The 25733-nt window shown below is 41.6% G+C and overlaps 1 protein-coding gene across 5 annotated transcripts in view; it reads left to right on the forward strand.

Moving 5' to 3' along the window:
• Nucleotides 1-25733, forward strand: part of CNTRL (centriolin) — an 87414-nt gene that overhangs the window by 53136 nt on the left and 8545 nt on the right. For all 5 annotated transcript variants that reach the window (XM_029202663.1, XM_029202661.1, XM_029202664.1 and 2 more), the window contains 20 exons: nucleotides 194-310; nucleotides 604-748; nucleotides 1214-1362; nucleotides 3004-3184; nucleotides 4446-4759; nucleotides 6231-6436; nucleotides 8348-8540; nucleotides 11156-11286; nucleotides 11437-11577; nucleotides 11681-11807; nucleotides 12584-12748; nucleotides 13520-13679; nucleotides 15074-15189; nucleotides 15268-15485; nucleotides 17887-18044; nucleotides 19197-19270; nucleotides 21377-21565; nucleotides 22004-22229; nucleotides 23557-23762; nucleotides 24726-24866. In XM_029202663.1, the coding sequence (XP_029058496.1) occupies nucleotides 194-310; nucleotides 604-748; nucleotides 1214-1362; nucleotides 3004-3184; nucleotides 4446-4759; nucleotides 6231-6436; nucleotides 8348-8540; nucleotides 11156-11286; nucleotides 11437-11577; nucleotides 11681-11807; nucleotides 12584-12748; nucleotides 13520-13679; nucleotides 15074-15189; nucleotides 15268-15485; nucleotides 17887-18044; nucleotides 19197-19270; nucleotides 21377-21565; nucleotides 22004-22229; nucleotides 23557-23762; nucleotides 24726-24866 (3357 nt within the window). The remainder of the gene's footprint in view (nucleotides 1-193; nucleotides 311-603; nucleotides 749-1213; nucleotides 1363-3003; nucleotides 3185-4445; nucleotides 4760-6230; nucleotides 6437-8347; nucleotides 8541-11155; nucleotides 11287-11436; nucleotides 11578-11680; nucleotides 11808-12583; nucleotides 12749-13519; nucleotides 13680-15073; nucleotides 15190-15267; nucleotides 15486-17886; nucleotides 18045-19196; nucleotides 19271-21376; nucleotides 21566-22003; nucleotides 22230-23556; nucleotides 23763-24725; nucleotides 24867-25733) is intronic.

Raw genomic sequence — 25733 nt, forward strand, 5'->3', positions numbered from 1 at the left:
CCCCCAGAGAGTGCCAGAGTGAGCTGCCAAATCATAGGAACAGCACAGATAAGCTGGGACTTGGCACTACGTGTGCATGGAGTAGCCAGGTGGGCGATCTGATGAAAGCAGAAGACTCATTCAGAGGAAGAAAGAAATAAAGAGGGCAGCCTGCAATAGCAGTGGTGCCTTTCTCACACCTCTGTCCCTGTAGGAGCTGCAGGAAACAGAGAGGTTCAGCAGAAAGGCAGCTCAAGCCGCCAGGGATCTGACCCGAGCAGAAGCGGAGATCGAACTCCTGCAGAATCTCCTCAGGGATAAAGAGGAGCAGGTCAGTGCTGGTACCCCCCTGAGACCGCCTCCTTACTGGGTACTTATCAGTTCCTAAAAGATTGAATTAGTGTAGGCAACATCTCAAAGAATTTTGAGGTGCAGCCAATAGTCGATCGGTACTTGATTCTCTGCTGTGTGCCAGGCATTGCATGGTTTAAATGTAAGGAGTAAGGCAGTTCCTCGTTAGTAAAGTATAAGTAAAAAATTATAGAATTAGAATCTTACTGCAAGGAGACATGCATCTGGGAAAGAATATTCATTGGCAACTTTGTATATGTGATTTTTTAATAGTTTCGAATTGAGATGGAGAAAATAGAGGTAGGCACCAGAGGAGCAAACTCACAGGTGCTAGAAATCGAAAAACTGAATGAGACCATGGAGAGACAAAGGAAAGAGATCGCAAGACTATGGAATTTACTAGACCTCACTGGGGCTGGTAAGGTATTGGGCTTTGATTTTGGTAGTGGTTTTGTAGTTCTAAAATTAAATCATCGTGTTTGTTTTTTACCTTTAGCAAATTTATTTAACGGTTACAGACTAATTCCATGCTCGATTTATAGAGCTGTGATAATTAGCTTAATAAATAAAGCACTTTTTAAAATGTAAGTAAGTGCAGTATCAAGGGACTTGATTACAAAGAGAGATTTATTTTTGTATTTTCAAAAGAAATACTGTTTACAAATCTGTTCTTTCTCTGGCTCGCTTTATAAGTGAACAGCAGTAGGATATGTCTATCCTCTTTAAGTGTCAACAAAAATTTATTACCAAAGGACAGGCTGAACGGCAGCTTTGAGGAACTGATAAAAGTCATTGGTTCTCGTGGAATCACTTTTGTATTTTGAGAGAGAGAGGAAGTAGATGATTTCATACCCAACTTCACAGAATGGCTTTCCTTTTACAGATAACAGAGGAGGCTTTGAAAATGTTCTGGAAGAAATTGCCGAACTCCGACGTGAAGTTTCTTATCAGAATGATTACATCAGCAGCATGGCAGATCCTTTCAAAAGACGAGGCTATTGGTACTTTATGCCACCACCATCATCATCAAAAGTAGGAAGTCTGTGGTGCTGGGAATATATACTAAATTTTCTTTAAGAAAGTGTGACTGTGTTGCCTTCCCTAAATCTGTGATCAGGTCTCAAGAACAACATATCTAGGCTAAGCCATGCATTGAGGTTCTTAAGTACTTTGTGCTGTGTGAGATGGAAATGGGGCACTCCCAAGGAATGTGGCAATTGCCCACTCATGCTCAGGTGGTATGTGTGGGATCCCTGAACAAGGATCCTAAAAGGGTAGATAAAGTGACTTGAGCCCAGAGAGCCTTTTGAAAATGGCAGTAGAGTTATAGAGTCTCAGACAGAAAAATAGCACCTGGATTGCATTTCCTTTTAACACATTCATTCAGTACTTAGGTCTAGGTCAAGTACAAGGCTTTGGTGGGGAACCATGATGAATCATATAGCCCCTGCTCTCAAAGAGTTCATGGGCTGGTGGGGAAGACAAGCACACCAATGTAATTACAAAACAGTGACACGCATGTGACAACAGACTGGACTTCCGTGCCCCAGTTGCAGAGAAATGTTAAAGATTTATCTCATGGGGATGTTTAGGGAAGAAGGCTTCACAAACAGGAGCTTGAAGTCAGCACTTAGCAACCCTCAAAGGATGGGCTTTCAGGAGGGAGGGAACAGCTTGAGAGGAAAAGGAGAGTTGGCTTAGCCCCTTGTGGGGCTGGAGGGCTGGATGGGAGCAATGAAAGGTGAAACAGGAAACGTAGATTGGGGTCATGCTTTTTTTTAAAAAAAAAAGGGCCTCAAAATCCCTTGCACTTTATTATGTAGGCCTTGGGAAACTGCAGTTGAGTGTGCTATGATCAGAGCTGTAGTTTAGGAAGAATGATCAGGCGGAGTGTGGAGGCTAGACTTGTAGTGGGTGAACTCTGTGTGGGGCTGTTTGAACTTGTTCGGGTGAAGGATGGCAGAAGCCAGAGCCAGAGCAGTGGAGCTAGAGCAGAGATGGACTGAGGGGTGTTCAGGGAGCAAAATGTCAGGGCTTGCAGCCTGAATGTGGGAAGGAAGGAGAGGACTCTAAGTGGCTCTTATCCAAAGCAGAGGGGCTGTGCAACATCCTGCTAGAATCAGCTGACAACAGCAGTCAGGAGAAGCAGCTCCCACATGCTAGGATCCCCAGGTCGTTCAGACTTAATCAGAACCCCGAAAAGCAGAATCTGAAATCCTCCTCCCAGAAATCTAAAGGAAGCCAGACATCCGTGTCACAGCCAGGGCTGCAGGTGGAAGCAGTATAGGTTAGAGGGTCGACTTATAACTGAAAGGAGAGGGCGAGTAACAGAGTAGAGCTCTAAAGCCACTCCAGGCTCCTGGCACAACAGGAGACTAATATCCCAGCTTGCCTTGCAAGCTCCTGTTTCCTTGATCTTAGTTGCTGGGCCATCAAGGACTAGGCAAAAGAAGAGAAACCACCAGGAAAGATGAGTACAGGAGACGGGAGGCTGACACCCATGCAGGTTATATGACCACGTAATCACGTCTCGTTTCTGCCTGTGAAAAATGAGGATTACGATATATGAAAAGAAACCAGTTCTTTCTCAACTTCGCTCTAGACTTTGACATTTCTCCACATCGGCCTTTTTATTTGTTAAGAGATAGTATGCTCTGCTGTCATTTATTTTAGGTTTCCAGCCACAGTTCCCAGGCCACCAAGGACTCTGGTGTCGGCCTAAAGTATGCAGCCTCAACTCCTGTTAGAAAACCATGGCAGGATGGGAAAGAACACAGTGCACCTCCACCTGCTTCAGGATACTGGGTTTATTCTCCCATCAGGAGTGGGTTACATAAATCATGTTCAAATAGAGGTAAGTTACATCAGGGAAGTTGCATTTCTCTTGCCTGTTTAATGACCTTTTATTGGTTCCCTGAAATCCATAAGACACAGTCCAGACTCCTTATCTTGCTCTGCAAGGCCCTCTGTGACCTGGTCTTGGCCAACGACCTCTTGTCTCACCTTCCATCACTCTCCCACATGTCAGCCATACCCACTGCATGTCATGTTTCTCACACCTCCATGTTTTGAACCCTCTGTTCAGAATGTCCTAATTAGCTCGACTGAAATGAAGTGTTACAGGTCTGTCTTCCAGAGCTCCAGGGGAAAGAGTCAGACCTGGGGTAAATCCTGGCACTTTCACTGTGTTATCCTAGGGGAATTATTTAGCTGCTCTGAGACTGCTAATCTGTAAAATGGGAATATTACCTTCTGAGAATTTGTTCATTCAGGAACTATTTATTGAGTGCCTGCTGTGTGCTAGGCTTCCTTCATCAGTGGAAAAAAAAAAACTAGTTCCTGCTTATAGGGGAGATAAGTAAGAGAACCAACAACTGAGAGAGGCTGTGTGTCCTGATAGTGGTAAAGCCGGGAGCTGTGGTATCTCACAGCACTTCTCTGTTGGTGTTTTACGTAGCACGAAGCAGGCACCCAAATGTTGCTGAATGAATGAATGAATGAAGACGGAAAAAAACCAACAGATAGGTATAAGAAAAACTCAGGGGACTTCCCCGGTGGCACAGTGGTTAGGAATCCACCTTCCAGTGCAGGGGACACGGGTTCGATCCCTGGTCCAGGAAGACCCACATGCCACGGAGCAGTTAAGCCCATGTGCCACAACTACTGAAGCCTGCGGGCCCTAGGGCCCGAATGCCGCAACTACTGAGCCCACATGCTGCAACTACTGAAGCCTGTGCGCCTAGAGCCCATGCTCCACAGCAAGAGAAGCCACCGCAGTGAGAAGCCCACGCACCACAACACAGAGTAGCCCCCACTCACTGCAACTAGAGAAAGCCCGCTCACAGCAACGAAGACCCAATGCAACCAAAAATAAATTTTAAATTAAAAAAAATAAAGTTCATTCGTTTAAAAAAAAAGAAAAACTCAAGTTCACCTGGTGAAAATAATTTGCATCCCTGTTTGATCCACTTTTCAAAACTGCTTTTGACCTTTTTTACAGAATTTTATTTTCACATCTCTGGTATCTTGGCCTAAACACTGCTATTCTCTACTGAACATGTTTACCTAGTGAGCCATGGGAATAAAACGCTCTTCTGTTTTTTTTTTGTTTCAAGATGCAGACAGTGGAGGAGATAGCCAGGAAGAGAGTGAGCTGGATGACCAAGAGGACCGCCCATTTGTGCCTCCTCCTGGATACATGATGTATACCGTGTTTCCCGATGGTTCTCCTGTACCCCAGGGCATGGCCCTGTATGCACCACCTCCTCCCTTGCCCAACAACAGCCGACCTCTCACCCCTGGCACTGTTGTTTATGGCCCACCTCCCGCTGGGGCCCCCATCGTATATGGGCCTCCACCCCCCAACTTCTCCATCCCCCTCATCCCAGTGGGCGTGCTGCACTGCAATGTCCCGGAGCACCATAACTTAGTAAGTGGAAAGACACAAGACCCCTGTCCACACTGCTTCCATGGGAGACTGAGTAAGGTTATATACTTAAGGAGTCGACCTACTTATGCATGGATTATACCCCAAAAGTGTGTTTGTAAGGCTGATGTTTAGAACTGAGCAAGCATCCTCTTATTAAAACACTGTTCTGGACAGAAGTTAGGGTACCAGGCCATTCTACGAACCTGATTTAACCATTTTATAACAAAAATGCTTTCAGTCCAGAAAATAGCCATTTTTAGAAAGCTTTTTATATATTTTTCTATTGACCAGTACTATATTAATGTGTATGTATAGGTATATTCACATACTGGTGCCTGTACCTGTGCATACACATATTATGTGTGCTTGTGTACAAACACATGTAAGAGCAGCGTACGGTAAGGTTTTGATGGGGGTTATCTCTGGGTGGTGAAATTAATGATTATTCTTTCTTTCTTTTCATAGTTCTTATTGTGCGCATAATTTTGTGTCCTGTTTTTCCCACTTAATGTTACAAGCATTTTCCCCAAGGTTTTACAAGCGTTTTTAAGCAGTATTTTAATGACTGCATAACATTTCTTTATTTGTAGGCTGTGTAGTTCATTTAACTGTGTATAAATTTTTACTGTATTTCATATTTTCCTCTAGGCTAAATTCTAAGAAATGATTACATCCTAATCACTAGCTTCCTTTATAACTTTTTTGTTTTAAAGAAATAAAATGCATTACAAGGGCCTCCTTCAAACTTAAGGCACCTGGAGCTCTTTATTTTTTCCTTTTCCTCTCAGCGGATTGAGAGGAAGATGAAGGACTAGGATATCTGGGTGCCAAGCCACCAGCCCCATTTTAGTAGGTCAGACTAGTTTCAGAGGGACTGTGGATATTTACATGGTTAAAAATGGTAGTTACTCGTGTTATCCCGCAGTTTTTCAGTGCACACTGTTTTTATAGCAATTCTGTTGGTCCTTTTACCCTCCACCAGTACCCGGCTGTTCCTGTAGTTTCCCAGGTGTGCCTTTATACCTCCCTACATTTGCACATTATTTCTTCAGCGTAGTCGTTTCCTATTTCATTTGTTCTTCAAAACCAGGCAGAACACCACTTCCTCTAGGCATCCTTCTCAGCCAACTCGTCTCCCATGTGCGCAGAGGAGGGAGAGACCTCTGTCTGTGTCTTCTGCTAGATGCTGAACTCTGGAGCCAGACATTATCCACAGGAGGTGCTTGGTGACTATTTATCAGCCATAGCTGGACTGATGGAAGAGTCATAGGATCTATTGGTCCATCAATTTCATCTATGGCACGTGAAGAAATTGGCTTGACTTAATTTTTCTTTTCATACAGAAGTCTTAGAAGCTACCACTATTATCAGGTCAAAGATACCACTTTAATCACTGTTAATTTCAGTTTTTGGCAGGAAGAAGGGGAAACATCATGTGATATTTCAGTATTGCATTTCTTTCTTTGCTCAGGAGAATGAAGTTTCTAGATTGGAAGACATAATACAGCATTTAAAATCAAAGAAACAGGAACAGTGGATGAGAGTATCCAAGCAGCAGTGTGAGAAAGAAATAGAAGAACTGCATCATAATATTGATGATCTTTTGCAAGAGAAGAGAGACTTAGAGCACGAAGTAGAAGAATTGCATAGAACCATTCAGAAACATCAACAGCGAAAGTAATTATTAGCCATTTTATCTTTATAATTCAGATGAATATGATATTAGTTCGTTAAGGTAACCTAAATCAGTGTTGTCCAGTAGAACTTTCTGTGATCTTGGGAGTGTTCTAGATCAGTATTATCCAAAACAGTAGCCTTAGCCACATGTGGCTATTGAGTACTTGAAATGTAGCTAATAGAACTGAGGAACAGAGTTAATTTAATAGCCACGTGGAGATTATCATATGGGACAGTAGAAGTCTAAGTTCTTTTGGCCAGTAATCCATATCAGCTCCTCTTGTAGTCCCTCTTGGAGAATGGCACAGCCGCCGCCCCTCCCCAGTTACCCTGGCTGAAAACATGCTGGGTGTCCTCAACACCTGCCTTTCCCTCACTCCCCCAGGCATCCAGCTGCTCTCCAAGTCCTACTGACTCTGTACACAAAGAGCTCTCAAACTGGTCCCCTTCTTTCGTCTCCACTGCCCTGGCCTTTAGTCATCCTCATCTTAGGTCAGGCCTTCCAGGTCTAGTGTCTTTCTCTCCATCCCACCCTTGACATGACTGCAGACCTAACTGTGCATGCTGCCCTGTGTCTCTCATTCCCACCAGCATTCATACTGCCCTGCAAGATCTGAACCCTACCTCTCTTTTTTATCCTTCTCTCCCACACGGTACTTACTCTGGCCCTACACTTTGCTGTGGTTTCCCCGAGCACCACGTTTTCTCCTGCCTCCCCACCTCTGCACATGCTGTCCTTTGCCTGAAATGGCTTCCCGACCTGCCCCCCACCTAACTCCAGTGTGTCTTTCCAGATGAAGGTTAGGGACCCCCTCTGACAGAAAAGCTTTCTCATCTCAGGCTCCCACAGTTTGGAGTTGGCAGCCTTGGGCGTAGTGTTGTTCAGACCATGTTGTAAGATACCCAGAAGGGCAGTAGTGGGGCCTCCCTCTCTGTGCCTCAGCATCTGGCATAGGGTCCGTTAGCTAATGCTTGTATCTGCTGCGTGGGTCAGTTACGTAGAAGCTCATCTTCTGCACTAGACCGTGAATTATGACAGTTCCCCAGTTTTTGTCCCTTAAGCCAGACTGGCCCAGGTACCAGGGTTGCGGGGAGACCTGTGGAGTACATAGAGGTGAGTGAGATATGGTCTCTGCCTTCTAGGAGCAAACGCAAGAGTGACTGATAGACCTGGCAGGGAAAACCAAGGGTCATGCCGAGAGAAGGTTGGGACTAGATGTTTGAAGGCTTGGGGGATGGTTATTTCATTTTTGTAGGTGTATATGGGGGAGGTGAAGTTTTTTGAGGGGGTATAGTACAGTGGGAGAACCACTTCTTTTCCTAGTTATAAATGTATAATAAATGATCATTTTAGGGAATTTGGATAACACAAAAATGTCCAAAGAAGAATTAATCTGTTAATATGTGGTTGAATTTATTTTCATGTTTTTCTGTCAATGATAGTCCCGTTTTCAAATAATTTTGACTTTAACCTTGATTTACCAAGTCCTGTGTTCCGCTTTCTGATTTGTCAAATATCATCACCATAATTTTACTCTAGTAGAAACTTAGGATAGTTTTGAGGGAATGGGTGATTATTGAGGCAGTGGTTTGTTTTATTTTTATACCACAGAAGAATTGAAGTATCAGCATTGTCTTGACCAAGTGCTGATGAAAAAATAATCTTTATATTTAAAAGGACAAAACAACTGCCTCATACATTATACATATTATCCACTTATTGTCAACAGTATGCCGTGTTGAGTAAAAAGGTAAGCATAGACATTGAACTTAATCAGATGTAGCTGTCTGTCCAGTCCCTTCTCATATAAAATTAGAAAATCATTGTGCATCTTTTTATCATTAGGCTACAAGTATCTATACTGTCACATTTTAAATCTCTTGATGAGTGTGTATATGTGATTTTTTTAGAGACTTCATTGATGGAAATGTTGAGAGTCTTATGAATGAACTAGAAATAGAAAAATCACTCAGGCACCATGAAGATATTGTAGATGAAATTGAGTGCATCGAGAAGACCCTCCTGAAACGTCGAGCAGAGCTCAGGGAGGCTGACCGACTGCTGGCGGAAGCTGAGAGTGAACTTTCACACACAACCGAGAAAGTATGTGCTGCTGTGCTTGGGATGAGACGGCTTGCTGGCTTGCTGTCGGCGGCGGCGGCGGCGGCAGGAAGGGTTAGAAAGAAAACGTGAAGAGCACAGTGGTCCAAGTCAGTCTGTGCTCTGCTAGTTAAGGAGCTGTGAGCATCTGGGCAAGTTGCTTAAGTCCCCGAGCTTTGCTTTCCTCCTGTGTAAATTCAGGCTAAGAAAACCTAGGCTGTTCGGTGTGAATTAAATGAAGTATAATTAACCTAGATTGTACTAATTAACCTAGATTATACTAATTATACTAGAATTAACCTAGTATAATTCAGTATGAATTAAATGCAATAGCATATTTAAAGCTCCTGAAAGTCATTTAGTTCCTAACACACCCCACCTCCTTATCCTATGTGTGTCTTTTGAAAATTACTCGGGCTGTGATATCTGTTTATTAAATAGGTCAATCTTATATTCTTATAACAATGGACCTCACAAGACTCTTATTCTTACTTTGTTCTCCAAGTTGATAGTAATATAAAATCAAATATTTTTGGGCCTGAGGTAGTATGCTTAAGACTGAAACACAGAGGAAGTTGGGGAAGAAAAGGAACTGCCTTTTATGAGCCCCTGCTATGGCCACACATTGGCTCTTTTATAAATACCACTTCATTTAACCTTCCTGGCAGCGTTGTAAGATGGTCATTAGCCCAGTTCGCACATGTAGCTCAGAGGCTGGTCTAGCCCAGGGTCATACAGCTAAAGTTCTGACTCACCAAGAGAGCTTTAGATGGGAATTCCAGGCTTAAAAACAAAAGTCCCAAATCCATATGGGGCACATCAGGAACTACTATTTTTATATTGTTATTTCAACATGGATCAATTTAAATGAATAGAAATCTATTACCCAGGAACTGAAATGAAGGATTTATTAAAGAAATTCTGTGAGTGATGGCTTTAATAAGAATGGAAAAGTTTCCTCATCTCTTTCCAGGTGATCAGTTCCCTCTTCTGTCACATGTTAGATTACTGTGAGAGAAAATAGGTGTGAGCAGGACCAGAGAAAAATGTATCACTGGTGTATAAAAGAAAATTGCTGAGACTAGTAGTTGGCAGAGATAGTAAGTGAACCGAGACTAATAAGCTCTTCCTCCTTCATCCTCCCAAAATGACTCAGGGAAGCAGCTTGCTAAAAGGGAAGAGGAAAGGAGAAAGTGCTGCATTTTGTAAGGAATGTGCCAGACTTGTTAAAACCTGACATACAAGGGATAAAAAACTACTTAGAGACGTGGCTGGCTTTCTGTAGTGTATAGTGAGTTGTGTCCAATGCTTTGCTGATGAATCTGGTAGAAACCAGCTATCTGAAGTGGAAAGAAGCGTGGTGAAATATCTTGCTCTCTGGGAACTGGCCAAACCCTCTTGCATCCATACGGGGTATTTACTAGACGAGCTTCACACACAGATGCCTCTGACTTGAGTGCAACTGCAACACGGAGTGTTTTGGCACAAAAGTGAGTCACTGCTCAACCAAGTACAAACCATACTCTGTTTTTGGACCTCTCGTGACATTATTTTAAGCCTCTTATTTGAGACAGAAAAAGAAACCAAGGTGACAAAAAAAAAAATGATGTTTTTGCCAAATCATATATAGGAAGATTTTGAAATACTTCAAAAGTATTAAATATTTGTGTTTCTCAGCCATAATTAAATCATCCTTAGATTAATGGGGTTTTACTTAACAAGATAATATCTAGAGTAAAGGAAGAATCTTTATGTGGAGGGATTATTGGTAGAATCACTTCCTTGCCACTTAATTGGGTAGATATTTGTTTGTTTTTTCACTTTTTTCTTCTCTTTTTTAAATTTCTTGTTTTCCTTTAATTTCTTTTTTTTTTTTTTTGCGGTACGCGGGCCTCTCACTGTTGTGGCCTCTCCCGTTGCGGAGCACAGGCTCCGGACGCGCAGGCTTAGCGGCCATGGCTCACGGGCCCAGCCGCTCCACGGCATGTGGGATCTTCTCGGACCGGGGCACGAACCCGTGTCCCCTGCATCGGGAGGCGGACTCTCAACCACTGCGCCACCAGGGAAGCCCTAATTTCTTTTTTTCCTGTTTTTTTGGTTGTTGTTTTGGGGTAGGTATTTTTAAGTGAAAAAAATAACATATAATAATATTACAGATTATTTTTAAATAAAACATCATCCACCATCTCACCACCCTCAGATGATTGTTTTTGCATAGCCTTTCTGTCTTTGTTGACAAGATAGTTTTCTATAGTTGCTCTTACAGTGCTTAAACCATTTAAAATTTTATTTTCAGCCAACATTTTATCATTAACATTCTTCTATGTTACTACATTGTCATTATTTTAAAGACTGCACAGTATTCCATTGTGCTGATGTATTATCACTTACTGAATCAATTGTTTGTCAAGTCTTATATTATTTCAGTATACAATGAGCATTTTTGTGTAATAGTTCTTCTGAATTCTTTTTTGAGAATTGGAGAGTCTAAGTGAGTGAACATTTTTATCAGTCTTTCTGTATTGTCTTGTTTTCCAAGAGCTGTGCCAATTTACGATACCAGTAGCCGTGAGAGAGTATTGTAACTGAATTGCTTTTAATGACAGTTTCTTTTCTAGACAAAAGATGCTGTTGAAAAGTTCACTGATGCCAAAAGAAATTTATTGCAAACTGAGAAAGATGCTGAGGAGTTAGAAAGGAGAGCTCAGGAAACTGCTGTTAACCTTGTCAAAGCCGATCAGCAGCTCAGGTAGGTGGACTCCCTCAGCCATTGATGTACTCGGTGAGATGAATGAGAAGTTTGATTCTAAGAGGACAATAATTGCTCTATGATAATTGCTCTATGATAAATGCACGTCAAGCCTAAGGAGTCTGGGGGAAATAAAGAGATGTGTTTTAGATTGCTCCAGGCTGACACAAAGGATTTGGAGCAGCACAAAATTCAGCAAGAAGAAATCTTGAAAGAGATAAACAAAGTTGTTGCAGCAAAAGACTCAGACTTCCAGTGTCTAAACAAGAAGAAGGAAAAACTGACAGAAGAGTAAGTACGGCCTCTGCAGGCCTTCAAGGGGCTTGTGCTGGAAGGCGGCTCGTGGGGCTCTGTCTCCCTTCCAATTTGCTCTAGTACTGCTGGTGCTTTGTAGGCTGCAGAAGCTGCAAAAAGACATCGAGACCGCAGAACGCACTGAGGATCATCACCTGCAGGTGCTTAAAGAGTCGGAGACCCTCCTGCAGGCCCGCAGAGCAGAGCTGGAAAAGCTGAGAAGCCAGGTAGGGCAGCAGACACCTCAAAAACCAGTTCATGCTGCTTGGAAACCTACATTTGTGTTATGATTATAAAAAGTAATACATGTTTGATTGTAGAAAAGACTGGAAAATACATAATAAAGTATAAAGCATAAATGAGGCTATATATCTTAGTGCTTAAGAATAGAGTCCAACCCAAATTTGAATCTCAACTCAGTACGATATATTATTGAATAAGTGAGTCTCAAAACACAATATGCTCTGAGATCATTTATGTTAAATGTGTTTATGTATACTTGTGTTTGAATTTTTAGTCTATACCAAAGTACAAACATGGTCATCTGATAAGGGGGGATTGTGAATATTTTCTATTCCTTTTGCATGTCTGCATTTTCTGCTTTTCTGTAACTAAATATGTATTGCCCTTAAAATTATAAGTTTTAAATTTATAAAATGAATAAATTTTTTAAATCCTTGCCTAACTTCCATTGCCAAGGTGGTTGCCAATTGGAATAAAATACAGATATGAAAGTTCTTTGAAAACCATAACCTGAAGGACAATCATTATTATCATATTGTTGTTTTTGCTGTGATTTAAGTGTTTTTACCTATGTGAGCTCAAGGCCTTTATTAGGCATTTTATGCCTGCAGCCCCCAAGCCTGGCCTTCCTGGCTCTTGCAGCTAGGATTGTGAGAATTAGACTACCTCCTTATTTCCCCACACAACCTTTAGCTGGACTAAATATTCTCCATCTCAGCACTTCGTCAGGCTTTGCACTCTTTACTTTTCTTTAATGCAGGTAACAGGTCAGCAGCAGGAGATGGCTGTCTTGGACAGACAGTTGGGGCATAAAAAGGAGGAGCTGCATCTACTCCAGGGAAGCATGGTCCAGGCCAGAGCTGACCTCCAGGAAGCGCTGAGACTGGGAGAAACTGAAGTAGCTGAGAAGTGCAGTCACATCAGGGTACATTTTTCAATAGTTTTTCTTAAGAGTCCTAGTATAGTCCTGTAGATTTATTTTGAGATATTTTCATTGGTTTCCCCCTAAAATGCAAATATAAATTCCTGCATCTTGATGCCTCTGTAACGAGCTTGGTGTTGTGCTGTCTATCCGTGCTGTGGCTGCCGTGCATAGCTCTCCCCCTGTGTTGTTTTCTGGACATGCCCAAGGTTTTATGCCTCTGTGCCTTTCTCATACTGTTTCTTCTCTAGGAATTCCCTTTCTGGGAATGTCCAGATGCGACCCAGCTTTCATGGCCCAGCTTCATGCCACTAAGAAGACTTCCCCAACTTTTCCTTTACCTGGAAGGAGTTTCTCTCAATTCTGAGTTTAGTAGCACTCTGCACATTTCCTAGGGCACCATAGCCTTTCGTGATCATGTTTCTGTTCCCTGCCTTATTTCCCCACCAGGTGCTAAGCCCCTTGAGGGCAGGAGATGTGTACGAGTCAGCCTTTTTTCTCTGCAACACATTGCTTTGCTCATAGTAAATATTGCATATAAATTTTAAATGAAGATAACGTGTTACTTTTTTACTTCTACTATACTGAAATATGTTAGTGTAAAATATAGTGCTGTTCTTGACGTAAAACTCAAACATGAGCTTGTTTCCAAATGAGAATTTCTATGAAATGAGACAGTTAATAACAGAACTGATTTAAAGTAATTTCTATTCATAACTTGGTGAAGGTGGGTTGACTTTTTTCCTTTCTTTTCTTTTCTTTTTCTTTGCACAGGAACTAAAATCTCTTCTGGAAGAACTGAGTTTTCAGAAGGGAGAACTGAATGTCCAGATTAGTGAGAAAAAAAATCAACTTTCACTTATAAAGCAGGAAATTGAAAAAGAGGAAGAAAATCTCCAGGTAGTTTTAGGGCAAATGTCTAAACATAAAACTGGTAAGTTTAAAGTTTAACCTTATTTCTAATCAAAGAAAAGCAGATTATAAAAGGAATATGATATTTTCTGCCACTCAAATTGACTAAAAGCAAAATAATCATCTTCATTGCTGACCAGGGTGTGATGAAAGAAGAGCACTTACAGGCTGTTGATTGAAGTATAAAATGGAACAACCTCCCAGTGTCTTAAGACTATTCTCACACCTGTTAAACCGGGTAGCCCATTTCCAGTTATCTAAAGAGGGCAAGCGTTTATGTACATCGCAGCAATATTTATTTTATTTCTCTCTCTTTTTTTTTTTTAAGAAGCCTTTATTTCCTTGTTTTACAAATTAAGTTGACTGAGTCAGTTACTTGCAACAGAAATTGTAATGACAAAATTTGGAAACAAATGACTAATTTAAAAACCATATTTTGGGCTTCCCTGGTGGCATAGTAGTTAAGAATCCGCCTGCCAATGCAGGGGACACGGGTTCGAGCCCTGGTCCAGGAAGATCCCCCATGCCGCGGAACAACTAAGCCCGTGCGCCACAACTACTGGGCCTGCACTCCAGAGCGCGCGAGCCACAACTCCTGAAGCCCGGGCACCTAGAGCCCGTGCTCTGCAGCAAGAGAAGCCACCGCAATAAGAAGCCCGCACACCGCAACCAAGAGTAGCCCCCACTCACTGCAACTAGAGAAAGCCCACACACAGCAACAAAGACCCAACACAGCCAAAAATAAATAAATAAAATAAATTTTTTAAAAAAATATATTTTAACATTTAATGACATGTAAAAATGCTGATGAAAGGAGAGTGAAAAAATAGGTAAAAACTGAATATTGATTGTAGTCCCAATTTATTTTAAAATATATATATGTGCGTGTGTCTATTCGTGTGCGTGCACTCCTGGTAGGGAATACATCAAAATGCTATTGCAGTAGTGATTGTCTTTGGATGGTAGGATAATGATGGGTTTTCATTTTTTTCTTTTATGCTTTTTTCAAATTTTCTATAATGAACAAATATTTTTATAATCAGATAAAAGTAGTTAATATTTAAAAATCTATATTTCAAAGGACAAAAGAATTGTTATATAAATGTCAGCTGATATATTTTAAAGTTTTTCCTATTTATTTTGATTTAAATTCTTTTAGGTAGGATAAGTACTTTTTAGAACTAGGTCTCTGTTGAATGTTTTTGTTTAAATGTTTATAACAAATTAGTGTTTAGCAATACTTTTAAAGGCTTTTTACATTCAGAATACAATTAATTAGCTCCATTAATTCAGCACAACAAATATATTTTTATTATCTTTTGTTCCTTGTATCAGCCAGTAGCATTATTTTCTGTTTCATTTTGTAAATGTTTCCACATTCATTTAATAGCCTGGACCATGCTTTGTTTCTGTTAGAACTAAAGAATATTCTGGACATGTTGCAACTTGAAAACAATGAGCTGCAAGGTTTGAAGCTACAACATGACCAAAAGGTGTCTGAGTTAGAGAAGGCTCAGGTTGAAGTACTAGAGGTAATAAAGCTGTTTTACCGGTAGTGAACCGCGGTCTTTCTCAGTTTGCATGGTTGACTCCTCCTTTATCTGCTTTAGGAGAAACTGGAGTTGGACAGTTTGCAGCAGACAGCCCTGCGACAGAAAGGGGAAATGGAGTGGCAGAAGCAGCTCTTGGAGAGGGACAAACAAGAAATTGAGCGAATAACTGCTGAGACCCGAGCACTGCAGTTGTGTGTTGAGTCTTTGTGCAAACAAAAGGAAGATCTCGAAGAGAAATGTGATGGCTGGGAGAAGAAGTTGGCACAAACCAAACGGTGAGAGCAGGAACAAGTAAGCTTGTAAGATCCCATCTGGAAGGCTAAAGCATTATTAACACACTATTCAAAAAATTGGAAAATTGAGAAAAGGCAAAAAAATACAAAATACGCCACAAACTCAGTATCACAATACAATACACCAATAGCATTTTGGGGTGAATTTTCCTTTTAGATTTTTTTTTTTTCCCCAAAAGCATTTTTTAAAATAACTTGTTGTGATTTTTTTTTAAATAAAAAATATATGCTTGTTCGTGTGTAGGAAGACCCAATCTTAACCCATTGTTAAGATTCAGTTCTCCTCAAATTGATCTATAGATTCAAAACAATCACAGTCAAAATCCCAACAGGTTTTTAAAATAGAAATTGGCCATCTGATTCTAAAATTCATATTGAAATGCAGAGGACCTAGAATAGAATCTAAAACTTTTTAGATATGACACCAAAACAACTTTGAAAAAGAAGAACAAAAGTTTAGGGCTAATACTATGTGATTCCAAGACAGTATACAGCTATGGTAATCAAAACACTGTGGTATTGGTATAAAGATAGACAAAAAGGTCAATGGAACAGAACAGAAGTCTGCAAGTAAACTCACAAATATATGCACAACTGATTTTGACAAAGATGCAAAGTAGAGAAAAGATGGTGTTTTCAAAAACTGTTGCTAAAAGCACTACGTATCCAAAACCAAAAAAATGAACCTTGATCTATACCTCACACTACATATAAAAATTAACAAACATAAATGTAAACCAAAATATAAAACTTGTAGGAGAAAACATAGGGGGAAAAAATCTTTGTGGCCTTGGGTTAGGCAAAAATTCCTTAGATAAGACGCTGAAAGCATGATCCATAAAAGAGTAAATTGATAAAATTGGACCTCATCAAAATTTAAAACTTCTGTTTCTCAAAAGACACTGTTGAGATAATGAACAGACATGTCACAGACTGCGAGAGAAATCCTGGCAACCATGTATCTGATAAAGGACGTGTACCCAGGATATAATGAACTCTCAAAACTCAGTAATTAGAAAATGAAGAACCCAATTTTTCAAATGGGCAAGAGATTTGAAATTTTATTTAAGAAAATATATGGATGGCAGATAAGCACATGAAAAGATGCTTGGTATCATTAACCATTAGGGAAATGCAAATTAAAACCACAATTAGATATCATTACACACCTAATAGAATAGCTAAGATTAAACACTGACCATATCAAATGCTAGCGAGGAACTTTCATACACAATTGATGGGAGTATAAAATGTTAGTAAGACCACTTTGGAAAATAGTTTGGCAGTTACTTAAAAATGCAAGCATACACCTAGCAGAAGATCTAGCTTTCTCACACCTAGAGGTGAAAGCATGTGTCCATACAAAAACTGTACACTGATGTTCATAGCAGCTTTATTTGCAGTAGCCAAAACTGGAAACAACCTAAATGCCCATCAGCTGGTGAATGGATTAGCAAATTATAGTATAGCCATACCATAGAATACTACTCAGCAATGAAAAGCAATGGAGGATTGATACAGACAAATTCATGGATGAATCTCAAAGTTAACTATGCTTACTGAAAGAAGCCAGACAAAAACCAGTCCATAGTATATGATTCCATTCGTGTAAAGGAATGCATGCTCATACATATCTGTTTTTTGGTAAATCCTATTATACATACAGTGTGTTTCCTGCATTTTCACTTATCAGAAGTTAGTGATCCATTTTAATCACGTTTTTTTAAATTAATTTATTTTTTGGCTGCGTTGGGTCTTCGTTGCTGCACGCAGGCTTTCTCTAGTTGTGGCAAGTGGGGGCTACTCTTCGTTGTGGTGCGCGGGCTTCTCTTTGCAGTTGCTCCTCTTGTTGCAGAGCACTCACGGGCTTTAGCCACATGGGCTCGGTAGCTGTGGCTCAAGGGCTCTAGAGCACAGGCCTCGGTAGTTGTGGCGCACGGGCTTAGCTGCTCCGCAGCATGTGGGATCTTCCCGGACCAGGGCTCGAACCCGTGTTCCCTGCATTGGCAGGTGGATTCTTAACCACTGCGCCACCAGGGAAGTCCTTAATCACATTTTTGGAATTATAAGTGCTATCCATGTTATCCCTGATTTTTATAAAACTTCGGTTTAGCAAGTCACTTTTTGAAATGATAAACATTTCCAAATGTTCTATTTGGAAAGCTGAAAATAAGATTTCTTTTGAAAATGAGTTGAAGAGCCTTACATTTTGTTAATATTTAATAACATTTAATAATTTGGTAAATTATTAATATTTATTTATTAATATCATCCAGACTCCAAAACTACATTGTGAAATAGAACACTATTCCTTAGTTGTCGCGTGTGTGTGCTTAGACATTTTGTATTTGACAGTCTAACTTATTCTCCATTTGTATTGTAGGGTTTTAGCAGCTACAGAGGAGAATAGCAGAACAAAGCAATCAGACTTAGAAAAGTTGGAAGTGGATGTCAGAAAACTGCAGCAGGAGCTAGACCAACTAAACAGAAACAAACTCTCACTGCATAAAGACATCACAGCCATGCAGCAGCAGCTCCAGGGTATGAGGCAGCACAACAGGAGAGATGTGACTTTCTTCCTTTTGCTAGATTCTTTATTTAATTGTTTGCTTTCGTATTACAGAAATAATTCATGCTACAGGGCATGGGGCTTCTTTTAGAAGTGAGAAAAATGTTCTAAAATTAGGTATGGTGGTGGTTGTACAACTCTGTGAACTTACGGAAAGCCATGAAATTGTATACTTTAAATGGGTGGAAAACGCATGGTATGAGAATTACATCTCAGTAAAGCTATTTTTGAAAAAAACTAATTCATATTCTTTAGAGAACAATTTAAAAACATAGCAAAACGACAAAATAAAAATTACTATTCACCTCACTCCTCAGAGATAATTTCTATTATCAATTTAGTAAATATCCCTCCAGATTTTTCCTTGGGGCGTGTGTGTGTGTGTGTGTGTGTGTGTGTGTGTGTGTGTGTGTGTGTGTAGATTTAAAAACAAAAACAAAGATGCAAATAACATCTTAATTACCAACTCTTTATAAAGCCTCATGATTGTTTATTTATAAGTTACTAAGTAATTCTAGCCAACAGTATACTGTTGAGCACTTACTGTGTCCTGGACATGATGCAGGTGTTTCATATGCATTTTATCACTTAATCCTTATAACATTTTTATGAGGTAGAAACTATTATTTCACCCATTTACAGATAAAGCAACTTAAGCCTAGTTTCCTTGCGACTCGCCTAAGCGAGAAGTGACTTGCTCAAGCTTACACAGCTAGTAAGTGACAAAACCAGTACAGATATAAAATTTATTCCCAAATTGTCTTCCTGAAAGGTTGTACCAAATTTATATTTTTATCAGCAATGTGGAAGATTCCTGTTTTTAAACCATGCACCTCATCAACATGAGGTATTATTATGTGTAAATTTTCATCGTGAGGTTTTGAACATGTAACATGTCTTTTTTTTTTGAACATGCAAGTCTTTAAAAACGTGGGCTCCAAGTCCAGATCTGGATTGCGCATGTACCTCTCTTTTGGCCTTTAATAAGATAGGGTGGCATAGTCATACATTTAACAGAAGGAAGTATAAATTCACTTCTACTCTACTTCTCTGAGTGGACTGACAGGAATCTGGAACATGTATACATAAGTATTTCTTATTTTATGTAAATGTTATTTCTGTAGAAAAACGGGAAGCAGTAAACTCATTACAGGAGGAACTAGCTGATGTCCAAGACCACTTGAACCTAGCAAAACAGGTAAGCCTCACAAAGGTAATCTTCTAGTAGTGTCCTGAAGGCATGCAGATAATTGGTTGAAATAACAAATCAAGTAGGCTGGTTCCTTTTCACATGAGCAGGTCCCTTAGAACCGTTTATAAAACACAAATATAAGATATACAAAAATTTTGATGCAGAGCAGTGATTTTCCAGTTTATTTTATCCCTAGAATTCTTTATTCAAACAACGTTTTACTCGAAGCTAATAAGTAAGGTCATGGCTGAAAGAGCCCAACAGTCCCTCAGCAGCCACTCTGGGGGCTTCAGGGACCAGATGGACCATCTCTTACCCATGGCACAGATGAGGCCTGCAAAGGCTGGGCTTAGATTTGATCACTCGTTGAGCTGCAGAATCATGGCCAAATCTGGGCCTTCATCTTGTCAGGTGTTGAATAGAGCAGATTCTTTTTTTTTTTTTTTTTTAATTTATTTATTTATTTGGCTGCGTTGGATCTTTGTTGCTGAGCACGGGCTTTCTCTAATTGCGGTGAGCAGGGGCTGCTCTTCATTGCGGTGCACGGGCTTCTCATTGTGGTGGCTTCCCTTGTTGCAGAGCACAGGCTCTAGGTGCACGGGCCTCAGTAGTTGTGGCACACGGGCTCAGTAGTTGTGGCTCGTGGGCTCTACAGCACAGGCTCAGTAGTTGCAGCGCACAGGCTTAGTTGCTCCGCAGCGTGTGTGATCTTCTCAGAGCAGGGCTTGAACCCCTGTCCCCTGCATTGGCAGGCAGATTCTCAACCACTGCGCCACCAGGGAAGCCCCTAGAGCACATTCTTTTTACCCTTGTACTTCTGATCATCTTCTTAAGGTAATTCAGTGTTGTCCTGTGAGATTATTGCCAAAATTTGAATTTCAGAGAAACTCAAGCAAGTTTTGGGCCTCAGTTTCCACTCTGTAAATTACAGGTTAGATTAGACATCTAAATTCTCTTCCTTCTACCTTTAAGATTCTGTGTTTCTAAGATATATAAAACTGAAATTAGGGCTTCCCTGGTGGCACAGTGGTTGAGAGTCCACCTGCCGATGCAGGGAACACGGGTTTGTGCCCCGGTCCGGGAAGATCCCACATGCCGCGGAGCAGCTAGGCCCGTGAGCCATGGCCACTGGGCCTGCATGTCCGGAGCCTGTGCTCCGCAACAGGAGAGGCCACAACAGTGAGAGGCCCGTGTACCGCAAAAAAAAAAAAAAAAAAAAAAAACTTAAATTATTCTATCTCTTTTAAGAAGTCTTATACAGGTTCGTATGAATATTTTCTGTGTTGTTAGAAATATGGTAACTTTTCCTAAAGTGCTTAATTTGGGTTCCTTGAAGAAAGAAGTATTTATTGTTGTCTGAGGGGTTTTTTTGTTTATTTTTTTTGGCTGTGTTGGGTCTTTGTTGCTGCGCGTGGGCTTTCTCTAGTTGTGGCGAGCGGGGGCTACTCTTCGTTGCGGTGCGTGGGCTTCTCATTGTGGTGGCTTCTCTTGTTGCGGAACATGGGCTCTAGGCACGCTCGGGCTTCAGTAGTTGTGGTGTGTGGGCTCAGCAGTTGTGGCTTGCAGGCTCTAGAGCACAGACTTAGTAGTTGTGGCGCAGGGGCTTAGTTGCTCCACAGCATGTGGGATCTTCCCGGACCAGGGCTCAAACCTGTGTCCCCTGTATTGGCAGGCGGATTCTTAACCACTGCACCACCAGGGAAGTCCTGTTGTCTGAGTTTTTTAACCTGTATAAATATTTCAAATAGTAACAAAACCATGACTTCAGGTTCATTTTCAGAGTTAAGCCTTATTCATAGCTTTTCTTAATCTTAGCATTCCTGTGAGGTGGGTGTTGTTTACTCCCATCTCAGTGACAAGGCAGCTAAAGCTCGGAGGAACTGAGTCTCTTGCTGAGGTTCTGACATCTCTGTCATCCTAGGTACTAAAAAGAGGGAAGCCAGTGATTAAATTGAGTTCCAGGTACCTTTGTATGTTTGTTGAAATAATAAAGGATATGGAACTTTTACGCTTTAATTTTGTCAGACTTAGTAGATAGATGTAGCTGTGGCACTAGCCACCTGTAATGAAGGTGGCTTTGTCCGTAGTTTCAATTTGTTCTTTCACCTGAAGGACCTGCTCCACACCACCAAGCATCAGGATGTACTGCTCAGTGAGCAGACCAGGCTCCAGGAGGACATCAGAGAACAAGTAAAGAAGTTGGAAGTCTGCCGAAAAGAAGAGGAAACAAAACAACAACAACTGCAGGTGTTTCAGAATGAAGTTGAAGAAAACAAGGCCAAACTAGCCCAACAGGAAATGGTACTACACATCTATGACGTTATATAAGAGGAAACATTTTATCACTGTGTGAACTTTTTTCCCCTGGCAGAAAGCTGCTGAGAAGTATCCCCCTTGGGACTAGCTTCCCTTACCTGCCCTGTGTGACCAGAGGGGATTTTACACCAACTCTTTGACTCCCTTGGTATTAATATTACGGGCCATTAAGACCATAGAACAAGCCCGGTAAGGAATCTTGAAGGCCACGTGCCAGTTCCTGCTTGAATCCCCTCCTCACATGCTGGCCAAACAGTTTTCCAGTCCCTACTTGATCACCTTTGTAAAGAGAACTCACTCTCTGTCCCCATGGGCTGTTTTCTACTTTCTGTTGAACTGGAATCTCTCTAGTGTCCATGAAGATTCCCTCAGGACACTGGGTATTTGTTATTTTATGACTAACTAAGGTTGTTCTCTATTAAGATGTTTCAGAGACTCCAGAAAGAGAGAGAAAGTGAAGAAGAAAAATTAGAAGCCAGTAGAGTGACACTGAAGGAGCAGCGGCACCAGCTGGAAAAGGAGATAGCAGACCAGCAAAGCAGACTGGAGCAGGTGCTGACCAAGGTGTTGGTAGCTGAAGAGCGCATCAGGACTCTGCAGGAAGAGGAAAGGTGGGGTGAGACCCTGGAGAAGACGCTCTCCCAAACCCGTATGTATTCTGGAACATTGCACTGAGGGCGGGGAAATCTGCTGATTGTCGAGTAAAATGTGCGAAGGAGTCCCAGGCCCCCAGCTATAGCCCAGACGGGAGGCACAGGACAAGCACAGTGGGAAGAATGGTCCCTCATTTGATCCTCCCAGCCCTGTGAGAGAAGAGGAAACAGGCTCAGAGGGACAGAGGGAATTTGTCTTTATGGAGATAGGATTTGATTCCAAGACTGTCAGGTCTTTTTACTTTTACTGTATTGCTTTCTTTGAGAGTGCTGTCTCAAGGAAGTGGAACATTAAGGCAGAGAAGTGCCAAAAGGTGCTCTAAAGGCTTTCTATAAAGTACATTAATTCTGAGCTTTGGAACAATGATCCATTTCATCTCAGTCTATTTAAAAAAACCCCACAATATTAACAATTCTACTTCTGTCTAAATTTGACATAGTGAATGGTACCAAGATACAGATGTTGGCCTTTGGGTTTGTTTACTCTCTCGAGCCATACATAAATGAAGTTGACATGGGAATCCAGGGTAAATGATCATTCTCACATCAATAAATGAGTTTTCTTTTTCTTAGGCTTTAGGTTTTAATAATGCTCAGAAAATGTTGTTCTACCTTGAGTGAACTCAGTGGACTTGGGACCTGGAAGGGTTATTATTCCTTTTTTCCCTGGGAACTCTTGATGCATCCAGACCCAACCATTTCATTAATAAACTGAAAGCTAACAAATATGCCGAGTCTGACCATGCCAGAGGTGTGAGAAGTGAAATCTGGGCGGGGTGTTGCTTTACAGAGGGTGATTAGAAAAATCTGTGTTAAATATCACTGTTGTGCATAAGCGTTATTTATTGAGTACTCACTATGTACTAGGTGTTTGCATACACGATTCCCATTAAACACCAGGAAATACGTTTCTTCTGTAGAAAATAAGATGTGTGCCATTCCAAATCCTGTGTTCTTTCCTCTGCGCTGCCTCCCATGAAGGAAGAAATACTGTGTGCCCCCCTTTATTAAAATTAGGTTTATAAAAAACATTTCAGTAGTCTGTTCCATGTTCCCTGCACCTCAGGGTTGGTGCTCTCTGGTCTCAAAGACTCAAAAGGGAAGACAGTAGCTGTCTGTCACTTTGGGATCAGGCCTCTGGGAACAAATTACATCAAGAGGCACCCTTCTCTGGGCTTTTTTCTGGGCCTCTGGTGTGGGTCAGGGGAGATCTGGACGACTGAGTGATGGAGCAAAGTGCCTGAGTGGGTGGCATGTCGTTGTGGAGTCTGCCCACGGCCAGCCCAGAGCCTCGGGCTAAACTACCTAAAATGCTCATTTCAGAACGACAGCTTTCAGAACGGGAACAGCAGTTACTGGAGAAGTCAGGCGAGCTTCTGGCTCTGCAGAAGGAGACGGACTCTGTGAGGGCGGACTTCAGCCTCTTGCGGAACCAGTTCCTGACAGAGAGAAAGCAAGCCGAGAAGCAGGTCGCCGGCCTCAAGGAAGCACTTAAGATCCAGCGGAGTCAGCTGGAGAAGAACCTTCTCGTGAGTATCCGCTGCCCAGGCAGTTTATGAGGAGATGACGCCTTTACATTTTTAACTAAAATACTTCTTCAAGGTAGAGAAAATAAATTACCTGTCAACCAAGTCCCTAACCCAACTGTGGTTTGTGGTGCATTTACGTGTAATTTGTTCCTGAAGCTGATGGTAGATTTTGCCAGAGTCTGGGCTCAGCCCTAGAGGAGCTGTCTGGCTGGCTGGAACGATGGTCATGTGCACAGACAATGTCAGCACTGAGCAGAGAGCACCCTCAGCGGTCCAGCCTCCCCAGCAGGGTCGAGGAGGGGGCTGGGGAAGGAAAGCCTCTAAAGACATTCTTACCCAGCTGCAGTCTGTGCTCACAGGTGTTTCTCATCGCGCCCTTTTTGGTCAACGTTAGTTTTAATTAATCATTATCCTAAAACCGGGAAGCTCAACCTACCATGGTTTTACCCCTGGAGATAAACTGTGGGAGGTGACACTCAGATGAGTTCAAAACAGCGTATGGTGGGTGGAGGCCAGTGGGCAGCAACGGGGGCTGTCACAGGAATGGATTTTTCTAACACCCTTTGGAGGAATTAATGTAGCCCTGTTGAATGGTACTTTCCAACCAGGTGTGTTTCCCTAAGGGTGATACACTTACAACCAGTGATGGGCAACATGATTGTAAAGATAGTATGTAGATGTCTAGATTTTAATCCTCCCAGGAACCCTATGATGGTGGCTATAGTTAACATCTTACAGACAAGGGAAAGTAACCTAGTATCAATGGTAATGTTGCAGATCTAGGATTCAGACTCTGGGCTGACAGACTGACCGACCACATGTTTACTCACAGCTGCTAAAGAAGGCAGGTAGATTATCCCCATTTTATAGCTGAAGCCTAGACGAGAAATGAAGTCACAGAGCTAGTGAGTGCGTAAGCCAGCAACGCACACCTCCAGAGTCATCCTCCTCCTCCGGTGCTAGGAGCAAAAGCAGGAGAACAGCTGCATGCAGAAGGAGATGGCAACCATCGAGCAGGTGGCCCAGGACAACCACGAGCGGGCCAGACGCCTGATGAAGGAGCTCAGCCAGATGCAGCAGGAGTACGCGGAGCTCAAGAAACAGGTGCGCCCACACCCCACGGGACTCAGGCAGAGCTTTATTTCTTCAGTAGCTCTTTTAAAAGGAGTATTTCTTTGGGAAAGTCGTGAAAAGCTAATTAATCAAATCTGTTTTTCTAGTTTTGAAATGTAGAAATGTACCTCCACAAGAAAAAAAGTATTTGTTCAAAATATACTTTTTTTTTAATTAATTTTTATTGGAGTAGAGTTGCTTTACAATGTTGTGTTAGTTTCTACTGTACAGCAAAGTGAATCAGCCATACATATACATATATCCCCCCTTTTTTGGATTTCCTTCCCATTTAGGTCACCAAAGTGCATTAAGTAGAGTTCCCTGTGCTATACAGTAGGTTCTCATTAGTTATCTATTTTATACATAGTATCAATAGTGTCAAAATATACTTTTAAAATGCCCTTAAGTTCAACAAGGTTTTTATGTTAGTTTTTGAAAGAAAAATAGCAGCTCTTCAGCATAAAATTTTATCATGTCCCAAAGCACTATATTGAAACGTTAGATTTTATGTCAGAAACAAGTCTATAAGAGCCAAACCCCTGGGGAAGGAAAAAATGACCCCCGGGAAAACCTTTGATAACCTGTAATGTTGCCAAGCTGAGGGTGGGAAAGCAGTTCACGCTAGATGGAGAGTCTAACCCTAGACCCCCCTGGTGTTCCTTAGCCATTGGCAGCAGCTGGGCCACCCCAGAGCTCTAGTCTAGTCAGGCTGCTGGGGCCACTCAGTTGACCCTGCTACACCTTGTCCTTTGGATAACCCTATGTGGCCATTCAGTTTCATCTGTGCCTATAGCCACCCACCCCCAGCCCTCACACACACACACACACACACACACACACACACACACACACACACAC

Source organism: Monodon monoceros, unplaced genomic scaffold, assembly GCF_005190385.1.
Source record: "Monodon monoceros isolate NGI ecotype Baffin Bay Population unplaced genomic scaffold, NGI_Narwhal_1 Super_Scaffold_5, whole genome shotgun sequence".
Lineage (NCBI taxonomy): Eukaryota > Metazoa > Chordata > Mammalia > Artiodactyla > Monodontidae > Monodon > Monodon monoceros.